General features: G+C 34.2%; 1 protein-coding gene across 3 annotated transcripts; it reads right to left on the bottom strand.

Moving 5' to 3' along the window:
• Nucleotides 1-1,796: 1,796 nt before the first annotated feature.
• LOC109011564 (SPX domain-containing membrane protein At4g22990-like) lies at nucleotides 1,797-10,535 on the bottom strand. 3 transcript variants are annotated; one of them, XM_018992821.2, is made up of 12 exons: nucleotides 10,430-10,535; nucleotides 10,223-10,297; nucleotides 9,296-9,354; nucleotides 7,640-7,760; nucleotides 6,577-6,888; nucleotides 6,349-6,453; nucleotides 5,733-6,187; nucleotides 4,890-5,191; nucleotides 4,332-4,513; nucleotides 3,015-3,205; nucleotides 2,503-2,636; nucleotides 1,797-2,257 (listed from the first exon to the last, which is right to left on the bottom strand). In XM_018992821.2, the coding sequence occupies exons 3-12, from the start codon at nucleotides 9,346-9,348 to the stop codon at nucleotides 2,019-2,021; spliced, it is 2,094 nt and encodes a 697-aa protein (XP_018848366.1). In that variant the 5' UTR covers nucleotides 9,349-9,354; nucleotides 10,223-10,297; nucleotides 10,430-10,535; the 3' UTR covers nucleotides 1,797-2,018. The 3 variants fall into 3 exon arrangements, with proteins under 3 accessions (XP_018848366.1, XP_018848365.1, XP_018848364.1); XM_018992820.2 differs by having other exon boundaries at nucleotides 4,332-4,516; nucleotides 10,223-10,317; nucleotides 10,430-10,534; XM_018992819.2 differs by having other exon boundaries at nucleotides 4,332-4,516; nucleotides 10,430-10,534.
• Nucleotides 10,536-12,672: the final 2,137 nt, after the last annotated feature.

Below are 12,672 nucleotides of genomic sequence, written 5' to 3'. Positions count from 1 at the left end.
TTAAAAATTAACTAGCCGTAAATAGTAATCAGGGGACATTGATGAAATTAAGCGGACGTTTTTTTTTTTTTTTTTTTTTCCCTAGATCGACCATATTTCCGGTGAATAATTATAGTCGCTTAGAAAAAGAAAAATTATAATCTTGGTAGCCGCTTTAATTATAGGGCCTAGCTCGGAAGAAACATGATCACCACATGAGAAATTAAACCATGCAGAAAAATGTACCCTAGCTAGCTAATAATTATGACCCAATATATATATATGCATGCATCTAACCAAAAAAATGTAGCCAAATTCATGAATTCATGATTCAGCCTCCTAGCTAATTTAATCAGCCTGCATTACTTTAAGCCACCGATCCCAAGTAGTACCATTTCTGCATGTTAATAATGAATATGTCCCTAATAATTGAAAAAGAATGAATGTACGTAGTAGATATAGTAGGTGATCAGATGCATGTAATTGAATTAATGTAGCATATATAATTGAGGGAGATAATATTGCTGCTGAATTCATTAATATTGTAATTAGCTTGCAAAGAAGATTGGTCCCAGCTAGCTGATCTTATCATTACCAAATTAACGCGCATGTCTTGGTGGCTTTTAAACGTAGATGGAAAGTCCGGCCGGCATGCATGATGTCTTCTCTCTCTTTCATGAGTAATTCTATGTATAATTATGAAGTGCGTAACCACCGCGTAATCGTTTTGAAAAAGAGTGGAGTCCACTATTAAAAAATTAATTTTTTTCATGTGGGTCTCATGTTTTATTCATTTTTTTCAAAACGATTACGCGACGGTTACGCAATTCACGGTTGTAAGTATATTTTCTCCTCTTTCATTATTTACGCACGCAGCTCATATATATCTAATCTCTCTAAGGGGAACAAAGAAAAATAAAAAGTAGGGCTACGTATAGTGTGGGAAATGGCAACAACTTTAATGAGCCAGAGCTCATGAACTACAGAGCCCCCGCCCTACGTACCTTCGGCTAATGTGATGGAAGCGATAATCGTGCACACATGACACACACACACATTAATATTGTGATATATCTTTCGTGGCGAGGTGTGTGTTTTTTTCTTAAAGAATTAGTATATGGTATAAATTATTCGATTCAATAATATTATGCATGCTAATTTTAAGTAAATTAAAAAAGACTAAACAAATTCTACTAATAATACTCCAAATGTAACACCAATTGGTAGAGACATCGTCGCATATGTTTTCGGGAGTGTGAACGTCTTAATTTGCACAACAGACTGGAAGGAAATTAGAAAGAATTATCCGTGGCTTTACATTATAGTAGATTTCGCTCCCAAACAATCCGTGGACGTAGGCATTATATATGCTGAACCATATAAACTCTTGTGTCTCTCTTTATTTATTTTTATTTGTTTATTTGCTATTTACTTTATGGATGAACGCGAAGAGTATCATATCGAAGCCCAAATCAATATCTCAGGGGTCAGAATAATTTTTTCTTTCCTTCCAGTCTGTTGTGCAAATTAAGACATTAACATGGAGGCAAAATTAAGACGAAAGAATTGGATCTCATTTTCTAGCTTATAAGACCATAGTAATCTTTTAATTTATTAATTTTAAGTGATTTTTATTCACAGATACAACCCAAATTATACACATCTTTAAACTGCATGCATAGGGCAAAGTACTACCAAATATATAGACCTTACTCTAGTATTTCTGCGCTCAAGTTTTATCGTATAACTATATATGTAGTTTAACAGCGTGTAAAAAGAATGGAATTAAGTTACTAGGCAGCTTGCAACTTTAGCGAGGGACCTCCACGGCAAAGGATCACTAATAATTTATTAATATCCAAATGTAGACAAAATAAAAAATCAATGAGCTGGATCGTTTTCGTACAAATATACAGCAATGATACATGAGGCAAAATAACGAATTAAGGAATAGAGATAGAAATTATAAAGAGACAGGGTTTACGTACATTTGATATTGAAAGACATCATCATGTTTTGATAAGGAAGTATTACCATTATTAATAGAGAGAGTTGTAGGTGAAGCAGGTGGCAAAGATGGAGGATATGCAAATGAAGAGTGAAGGAAGCAGGGTGACATTCAACAGTTTACTCTCCCCCAAGTACCCAGCCAATGTTATCGTGCCATCTGCCACCACTCGTGCGATTGTCCCTGCTTCTGTTGAGAGTAGTCCACCGTTAAAGGTTCCACGGGATAGCCGGGACGACATGACGCGTGAGAGGAGTGCCAGATTGACACCTGGACCAATGACAGAGGACATCCCGCCACCACACGATTGAATATAATTTCAGTATCCGGTTCCGCGGATAATATAGAGTTATTAATTTCTATTATTTATTTAATTTTTTATTTAATGATTAAGAAATTGATTATTAATAAAATTATATATATATTTTTAATTTTTCATAATGATTAAAAATATTAAAAAAAACATAGTCTATATTATAAAAAAAAGGTAATTGAACGTATGAACAATATCTCACCTTCAAGTACTTCGGCAGAAACAAACAGGATGAGTCCAGAGCAGACGTACTGTGGCACAGAGTATGGAATTATAATATGGAAGCTCAGGAGTACGCCTACGCAAACTATAATTTCAGATGCCAATAAAATTTGCCTGCGATCAGTTTAATGAAAATATAAATGTATCAGAAGTTTATGAGAAACATCCAAAAACTTCAGATTATATGCTTTCATCATTTGGGCCTTGGGGGAGATGCTAAGGTAAGATAAGCAAATACGAGAGATACCGAACATGCTACAGAAAAGAGAAATAATTTAGCTACACCAATATTCTATAAAATTAAATTTACAAACTGACGTGACTTGATATGATATATTAGATTGTAAAATTATTTCTCTTATAAAGTAGATCTAACGATCATATAAAACCATATCAAATTGTGAGTTTATTTGTATGAGATCTCTAATTTGTTATTGCAACACTTATCTACAGAAAATAGAGATGAAAAGCAAGCTACTGTTAAATAACTACCTGTCTTCAAACATATTGCTAATGTAGTTTCCTATAACAATATTAACTGGAAGAACCGTGAGGCCAAGAGAAGCAAGAAAAATCGCCACACTGCTTGTAGACCACTGAAAGTAGTATGTGGTAACAACACTTGATTCTGAAATTAAAATCTCCATCACGTATTTGAGCATGAAATATATCAACAGCTGAACCTGAATGAAACATAGAAATTCAATTAGAGATTGTGTAGAACAGTTCCTTGAGTTTCAGCTCCAATTACCAAACAATTCTAGCAGAGAATATGAGATTGCAAAGAAGTATAGGAGGAAAAGCTTCTCAATGATTTTCAACTCAGTCCATTGTCTTGGACAATAAAATACATGATACTAATCAGAAGATGAATGGGCAAGTTCTAGCTTGTTTAATCACCAGCAGGTCAGTAGTGATTCATTTTTATTTTGGAAGTAAATGTAAGGAGCAAAGTTATTGACAGTTGCCACATTTTTCAAATTCTTCTTCTCTAGAAAATCAGTAACCTTAATTTTAAGAATCTGTCTAATTTGTATAATTAGTCTACTTACCTTTTATATGTGTATCCATACTTAATCTCATGTACATCTATATATTTGTAATGTGATACACAAATGAATATACATTTTTGATTGAAAATCACTCTCTCTTTCAGTTTTAACATGGTATCAGAGCCTGCCACAGAACGAATGAGAGCCCATACTACTTATTCCGTATCAAGGACTAGGAAAAAAAATTGGTTTACACGTGAGGGAGGGTGTTGAGGAATAATTTCACATTGTCTGTGGACAAGGTCTTGGGTATATTTATAAGGAATGAACAATCCTCTCTTGTCGAACTAGTTTTACGAGATGAGTTAGACTTATGAATTTCTTCATGATATCAGAGCCTGCCACAGGATCAATGAGAGCCCACACTACTTATTCCGTGACAAGGACTAGAAAAAAAACTGGCTTACACGTGAGGGAGGGTGTTGAGGAATAATTTCACATTATCTGTGGACAAGGTTTTGGGCATGTTTATAAGGAATGAATAATTCTCTCTTGTTAAACCTATTTTATGAGATGAGTTAGGTTTACAAATTTCTTCAAAAGTCAAGGGTGAGGTTCCACTTCACATGCTGAATGAGGAACAAAACGCTCCGTTTCACAATGCAAAATCTGATTAGATAACTCATCTGAACTATAAATTGAGAAAGCATGTGAACTATCATAACTACAAACTTGTTTTTCATGTCAATGATGGCATCCAAGACATACATCTAACTCACTAATTTTTTAGAAACTCGTATAAAAGTCACTTATATACCTTTACAGAGGGTGTAAGTAGTCTATATGCCGATCGAATTGAAGTAGCTGGTCCGTGAGATTCTGGAGAAGCTTCTTCACTTTCATCACGTTCTTGCTCACTATCTTCATCTTGTTGCTTGTCTTCTGAACTAGTAAGCAATGGTTGTTTAAGTCCATTCTCAAGGGCATCATTCTCTGCTGCTTCTGTCATTAAAAGGCCACTATACATATTAAACATTTTGAAAAGAGAAGACTATTGTCAAAAAAGATTAATTTTGGGAGGAGTTCTGTGTTCCAGAAATAGCGCTGCTAGTTACAGAGGATCGGTTTGTCACCACTTCCAAAAATGATCAGCATGTAAATCACCAGTATGATTGATAGATTGATGATCTCTTCTAAAATATAAATAATTTTGAAAAGTTTTCAAAAGTACAAAATAATTTCAAGAAGAAAAAATAACTATAGTTAAAATTAAATGGTGAGAACTTCAATTTACAGCCTATGAATTATATAATGTAGACAGAATCGGACATGCTTGAGATGTCAACAAAAAAAACCACCCTGTAAATGAACATACCAGCATTAGATTCCTGTGGTAAATGATTTTCTTCAGTTTCACGAGAAGGTTCTTTAAATGAGATCCCCAACCAAATTAAGTATATTAGCCAAGTAACAGCCATAACCCAGCCAGGCAGGGTGTTTTGATTGAAAGTAAGCTTGTAGATCTTGAAATTAGTTTGAAGCAAACCAGCCAGGGCAGGACCACAAGCCATTCCAAGAGCACTGGCACTAACAAAACCTGCCGACGCCTGCATTCGGGTTTTTAGTGGTACACAATCACTAATATACCTCCGGTTGACAGCTCTGGCAGAACCAAGTCTGCAATTTGAAAAGTATGGCTATATTAATATATATGAGGTATAAATAAGATAATCTGTAGTTCTTAACACAGAAAACTACATGGTTATACTGTCAGGTCAAAAGAAACAGCCTCTAGTCTCTTCTACAAGCAGGAAATGGTTTCTAGTTTCTTGTGACTGGACAATATAAAAATATGGCGTGCCTCTCCAACAGAGCAGGAACAAATCTTGTTGCTGTATCTTCATGCGAAAATCTTCCTCGAATGCTCATGTCTTGGGTGTGTGAGGGCTAATACACACAAACACGAGATTGTTATACATTTCTCATGCTAATTTATGATTTTTTTGAGTTTTTTAATTAGTAAGTTCTGTCACAGTTATGCTTAGATGCGATTGTTTTTAAAGTGGACCTCTCGATTCAAAAAATGTTATTATAAAGCAAATAAGAGATGCCTAAAGCATGTGGAGATCCAAATAGTTTTACTTATATGCACAAAAAGCACATGAATGAAGTTATTCCCATCAAGTAATAACACAGGAAGAAGAAAAAGACTACTTACCCACAGAAAAGACGCCCAATTAGAAGAACCGCTATCGAATCAAGATCATAAGCCAACGCGTACAAGATGTTTCCCACAAAAAGAACTACACTGCTAAATATAAGAGGTTTGAAGTATGATTTATTTGACCATGCACTAAAATACACCGAAGAAAAGACTTGTGCAACAGCCATTGCCCCAATCACAATACCACAAACTGTCGCTGCAGCTCCAAGGCTCAAGGAGTAGTCATCTGCTGTAGGGACAACGATATATGTATTGACCATATAAAGAAATGTGTTCACCAAGTTCAAGAGAAGCGACATAAAATGGTATTTCTGATCATCAACTTGCTCCTCAACAGGAGTAGGTAGCTCGTCTTGCATAATGAGTGCATGTTGCGCCAAAAAGTTGAGGAAATTTGTTGAGTGGGTTAACCTATCCACAGCTGCTTTTATTGAATCAATGACAGGATCCTGCAGATGAAACATAGTAAATACATTTGGAAATCACCAGCCTTGTGACCTCTAATTTCCAGTGTCTTTGTTTGTGTGCATACAACAGGGAAGGAGAAACGTCTACAGGGGGGAAACCATGAGAAATTGAAAAGGTTTCATTGAGTATATGCAACAGAAACCTGGAGGGGAAGAGCAGGTTGATCATATATTGATAAGTAACTTCCTTGACGGTCCTGAAGTTCATGAAGATTGCGTGATATGGCTCCCACGACAGCTCCTATTCCCTGCAGGTTTCCATTATCTGTCAGTAAAGTTCCATTTATCCAAGGACGGTAGTTCTTAAAAGTCTTTTAGAGCCTTTAAAATGTATAAGTAGAAAAAGAATGCCTCCAACATTTACACATTACCACATGCTTGAACACTTGCTGCAGCTGAGAATAAGGATGATTTGCACGTGTTTTGACATAAGAATTAGTCAATCTGTAACCAAAACGTTTATCAAACTTCTTCAGTATCTTCCGCAGACCAATAGCATTTATCTCAACAAAAAAGAGAAGCTTTAACAGATGCTGTCCCACTGCTCTATAAGCTTCTCTTAATTCCGATATTTGGGATATTTCAGGCTGCTGCTGAGGGGTATTATTGTGTTCAGCAAGCATAGCTAGCCTGCTTGCAAGTAGCCCTTGCTGTTCCAACAGAAAAAGGACAATCTTCTCGATCTGAAATAGTTACAGGAAAGTAATTGAAACACATTTCAGGATCAACCTAGAGTAAAGTAAAGAACTCCAAAGGTTAGATCGCCCTTGATGACTGCACATGCAAGGTTCCTGCTCCTAGATACATTAGGCAAGCAATACAATAACATGCATGTATTACATGTATTTACAGACATGAGTGTACATATGCAAAAGAGCCACTGCCAGACATAGGTTGAATATATCTTGGATGCTCCCTTTGAGGTTATATTTAACTATAAGCTTTTTTCTCCCAGAAGGGTAAGAAAGATGCAAAAGTGTCACCTAACCATCAAGAAAAAAAACTTCGGTTTGACCCTATGTAAGGGCAGCTTCTTATGAGAGATCAGATCGTATGTTTATTACATATCTAAGAAAGTTGATTCCTTAGAATGCCTACTACAAATCGGTTATAACAAATACCTAAGTTAATTAATGTTCAATGGATTGTTTAAATGGGCAGAATGGAAAGGTGGATGCATGATAAGAACCCCTCGTACTAAAGGAAGTATCTTGAATTAACAAACCAATAAGCGTTGACAAAATAAATGACATCCTAGAACTTCGAAGTACAGTACTCGGTCTGACACAATGCGGCGCCATGTGATTCAGTAGCCAAATTATGAATGACAGAAAGTTAAAACACATAAGCAAAGTACAGATACGTATTGTACGTCATTTCAGCTTGTTTAAACATGTTTTCAATTTCACAAAGAGAAACAGGTACATAGCGCACCTGGTTATCTAACATTCTTGAGAAGTCCTTTAGTACATGCCTGCGATCTTGTATCCCAACTTCAATTTGTTGAGCATATTGCTTTACCTTTTTCTTCATGAGTTTATAGTTGATATAATATCTGAAATAAATAAAACTATGAGCATCCATGACAGGGATCTAACAATGAAATGAAAACTTGAGTAAAAGTCGGTAGCAGTTTTGAAATCCTAATCAACCTTATATATATTATTGTGTGCTTTGTATGTGCGTGTACATTGAGGAAATATGTGAAGTAATGTCATGCCAGTGTAAATTATGTTGTTTGGTTGCCTTTAAATGGAAGGTTTGACAAAAATCTTTATTGAAGTCGCTTAAGCTATAAAATCTAATCAAACAAGTTTCGCTTATTTATTAGTTTTAAAATGTTATAAGATATTATTTGAGGGAGATTGGACTCCCAACAAGCTTTTAATTGTGGGGGTATCATTCCCGCGGGTTTGTGTGTTCATGGGCAGCAAAAAACAAAAATGGATAATTCATTTTTGTGCTTAATTTACAAATGAAATTGATAATGGGCTACACAAATTTGTTTGCAGGTTTAGATGAGAGACTGTTTAAATACCCGGCCACTATTCACCATCTCATATTTCATATCTTATGAAAAATATCTAAATAATTTATGCACACTTTATGAAAAATTATAAGCATGGAGTGTGTGATGCTGATTTATAACAGAATGCCAGGGGCAAGGTTTCAGTCACTGCGAGATATCAAATTCAGATTGATATCGAATGTTTAACAAAGGGTAAAGCAATAAGGGCTCTGTTGGAAAAGGCCTTCAGGCAGTTGTCGAGTATGTTGGCACAGAGGACCATAGACATACTGTGGACATGTAGGTCTGCTGTGAGACATTAGGATTCTTCTTTCGCTTTTTTCATATCAATTGGGTATACGCCTAGAACAAAAATAACTATGAGATTTGACGTGCCCAAAAGTTTAAAACAGATTGACATCTAATTAAAAAAAAAAAAAAAGTAGCAAAAAGGGCCATAGACAAGATGACTGATGTCCGACCTACTATCCTACTATCATGACTTTTTTTTTTTCCTATAAAAAAAAAAACCTTCTCACCTCAAAAAAATAAAATAATGTCTTTACCCTTTTTTTATTATTATTTAATTATTTTTTTCTTTTTACTATTTAAATTTGAATTAAAAATTCTAGAATATAACTTTTTACATAATTTAAAAAAAAAATTCAATCAACTAACATAATTATGTAAATTAATTCAAAATAAATTTAATTTTATAAAAATTGACTCAAAGAGTAAAATGTCAAGTTTTATAAAATTAAATTTATTTTTAATTAAATTACATGACTATATTAATTGATAGAATTTATTTTCTTTTAGATTATGTAAAAAAGTAATGTTTTAAAATTTTTAATCAGATTTAAATAGTAAAAAAAAAAAGGTTAAATAGTAAAACAGTAATAGTAAAGGAGGAGTAAATATATGATTATCCAAATAATTATACAAACATGCAGTGCTTGAACCAGAAAATCTGTAAGCCTTTTCCTTTTCATATTTTGGCAGAGAAAACTTTCATGAAGCAGTCAAAATAAATTAAATCCCGTAACGCAAACTAGAGTCATATAATTTAATTTCAAACGTACCCTTGCCATTCTTGAATCTGTCTTTCCTTCAACTTTTTCCCGAAGGCAACCATCTTTCACTACAAATAAAATAATGGAAACTTACTTGAAAAGAAAACTTGAAGGCAATGCTTACAGCAGAAATTTGCGTTTTCGGTGAATATTGACATCACAGGAGCTGTTCAGAGGATAATGAGAGAAGAAAACAAAAGAATTTATACTCTCTGCCTTGGGTTCGAGTCACATCGCGATCGTCAATATTAACCTATTTAAGAACTCGCTTATTCAATTCATATCATTTCATTTTTATCTAATTACTAAAATTTTTTAAAATTTTTATATAAAATAAAATAAATAATTCAAAATTTTCAAATATTAAAATAAAAATAATATTAAAAAAATATATTTTAATAATATTTTATTCCATTTTAATTTTAATCTCTTCTCGTCCTAAAGTTAACTTATCAAAAATTCTTTGTGCGTTATATTGCTATAATACTTTGTGCGTTGTTTCGAAGTTCCGGTTGATACCCCCTGTTTGGCCGCAGAGAAAACTCTGGAAAACACAAACGAAAATTAGTCCCAACCATTAAGTTAATATTGTGCTCAAGAGTGACTTGTCAATTGCAGAACTGCATCAAACAGCTACAAAAACGTCGTTTCGAAGTTTCCGGTCGATACTCTGTTTGGCTGCCGAGAAAACTCGGGAAAAAACAAACGAAAATTAGTTCCTACTGGTAAACTCTGCGTTTTCCGGCTTTGAAAAACTCAAAAAAAGAAAAGAAAGTGAGCTGACTTGCGACGCAGAATATTCAGGGTATCAAAACTCTCATCTTCTTCGTTTTATTCTCTACATCGCCAAACAGAGCACGAATTCCAAGAAAACGTAGACAAAAGCCAACAAACACGTTGTATTAACATACAATCCAATCGTGGAAAATACATTACCTAAGTGAGTTTCGGAAACCTCGCTTACGAGTCTGCTCAAGGAACGAAACTTTTTAGATGACCATCAACGAACACCTAGACCAGCAGGAAAAAAACTGAAATCCGAAACAAGAAGAAAACAGATAGCAAGTCTTTCACGAAGCAGAGGAATCGTTTTCTCAAAATCAAAAGGCAATCGGATATTCAGAGAAAGAATGCACGAAATACCTTGGAAGGGGATCGAGAGGAGGTGGAAGACTTGCTTTTGATTCACATAGAAAGCGGATATTCAGTAGTAGCAGTCCTGAGGGGTGAAAATCTCAACCAGGCAGATGCAGTGGGCCCCCTCCCATACTTGATTGAATAATTGATCATTGCACACCATGAAAATAGTGGAAGAGTCGTAGACGTCAATCTTTTTTCTTGTCCAATTATTGAATGCTCATTGGAAAATTGGCAACGATGGGAAGGAAAATGACCTTATTCATATAAATTCTATAATCTTTTAACAGAGATATTCGTTTGCAATTATAGAATGCATAGATCATGTTGAGCAAGTAATATAAAATTCATATAAAAATTAATAATTTTTTAATAATCGATTCTAATACGTACGGACATTTGCACAACTTATAAATAATTACGTAGATGTTACATAATTTTCATAATTTTTCTTTTAGTCTACGTAATCAACTAATACGAAGTCAACTGATAAATTAGGACGGAGAATAGCTCTGTTGAAAACAGAATATTGAAATTGTAGATAAATTGTAGAATGGTTGGTGATGTATCATAATCGCTTTTTGGGGGGATCCACCTGTCTTCATGAGATTTACAACTCGACATGAGCTATCCTTCTCAGTTCTCTCATATTGGTAGGATTTGGTAGCCTCATTATTGATTCCTTTATGGCCGCCTTTGAAATTGGGTCAATTAAAATGCGTCGAGGTCGAACCTATAATCAGTAATCATCTCCTATAAGAGAACTTAGGTTGACATAATTATTTAACACATGGTCAATTTCATAGAGCCAAAATCATTACTGTGGTCAATTGTACGGGTGTCCTGTGTTGCAACTCTTTAAGCTAGAGAAAAATCGTTGGTGATCAAAGCCTTCACAGTTATCCATCCTAGAACTATTTTTTTTAATTGAAGATATAAAATTCTACTATTTATTTGTAAAAAAAAAATTAGAGAAGTGTTACATGTACAAAAAAAATTTTATAAAAATAAATTTATAAAAATTTACGTAACTTCATGTAATCTGTTATGTATATAGTATATTTTATAATATGACGTATAATTTAATTTAGAAATTTAATACAGTAAAATAACAAAAATATTTTTTTTTTTAAATACACAATACTTAAAAAGATGTTTCAAAACTTAATCACAATAATAATGTAAATAAAAAGTTGGTGCAGCCTTTATATAGGAGCCAAATCATGGTACTTGATGATGAAAGCATAATTGTCCAAAAAGACAAAAGCACCACCACAAAAGCAAGTCGTTTGTAGTACCTGACATAAACATTACTTTTGTCATAAAAAAATACACTTACATGGTTAATTCAATTAATTAAACAACTCAAAGATTGATGGTGACACTGATTCCTTTCCGTTCCTTTCTGTTTTGGGTATGGAGTATATATGTCCTTTCCTTCTTAGAACGGTGAGGCCGTGGGTAGGATTCCTTCCATTCAATACAATTTTGATAAGCAAATTCTTGATATAGACATGGCATATGAATTAGCAAGACTCTGGAAAGGTTTTACCTTGACTGAAACAGAGAAAGATGAGATAACTTTAATAGAAGAGGAAACGCACCGAGCTGCAGCTAAAGTACATAAATGCCTACTTTTGTTTAGTGTGATGGAAAATAACTTAAATAAGAAAGCTTTTAAGACTACAATGACAAAAGTGTGGAATCCTAAAAGTTTTGTAAGCTTCAACGAAATAGGACATCACAAGTTCATAGTTGAATTCCAAAAAGTAGTAGACATAAAAAGGGTTATTAATGGAAGACCATAAACTTTTGACAAAACTTTAGTACCTATTCAACCCTTTGATAGCAGTAACCCTCATAGTGAGATAAGTTTTTCTCATGAGCTTTTTTGGATACAACTTCATGACTTACCCTTGGATGCTATGAGCTATGAAGGTGGGGAAAGAATTGGGTCATCCATAGGGGAAGCAATAACTATGGATGTGGATGTGGATGAGGATGGGGTAGGGTGGGGCAAATATCTCAAAATCAGGGTTAAAATGGATATCACAAAGCCTTTACCTCGAGGGAAACTAGTTAGAATTGAAGAAAAACAATACTGGGTTGATTTTAAATATGAAAGATTACACTTATTCTGTTTTCATTGTGGGGTAATTTAACATGTAAACAGGAGTTGTGCAGTGGAAAGAAGTAGACTGAATACTAGAGGTGCTGTTAAGTCCCAATATGGCTAATGGTTGAGGGCT

The sequence above is a fragment of the Juglans regia genome, chromosome 2 (genome assembly GCF_001411555.2).
Source record: "Juglans regia cultivar Chandler chromosome 2, Walnut 2.0, whole genome shotgun sequence".
Taxonomy (NCBI): Eukaryota; Viridiplantae; Streptophyta; class Magnoliopsida; order Fagales; family Juglandaceae; genus Juglans; species Juglans regia.
The sequence above is the reverse complement of the archived record's forward strand: the minus strand, read 5'-3'. Positions and strand labels throughout refer to the sequence as shown.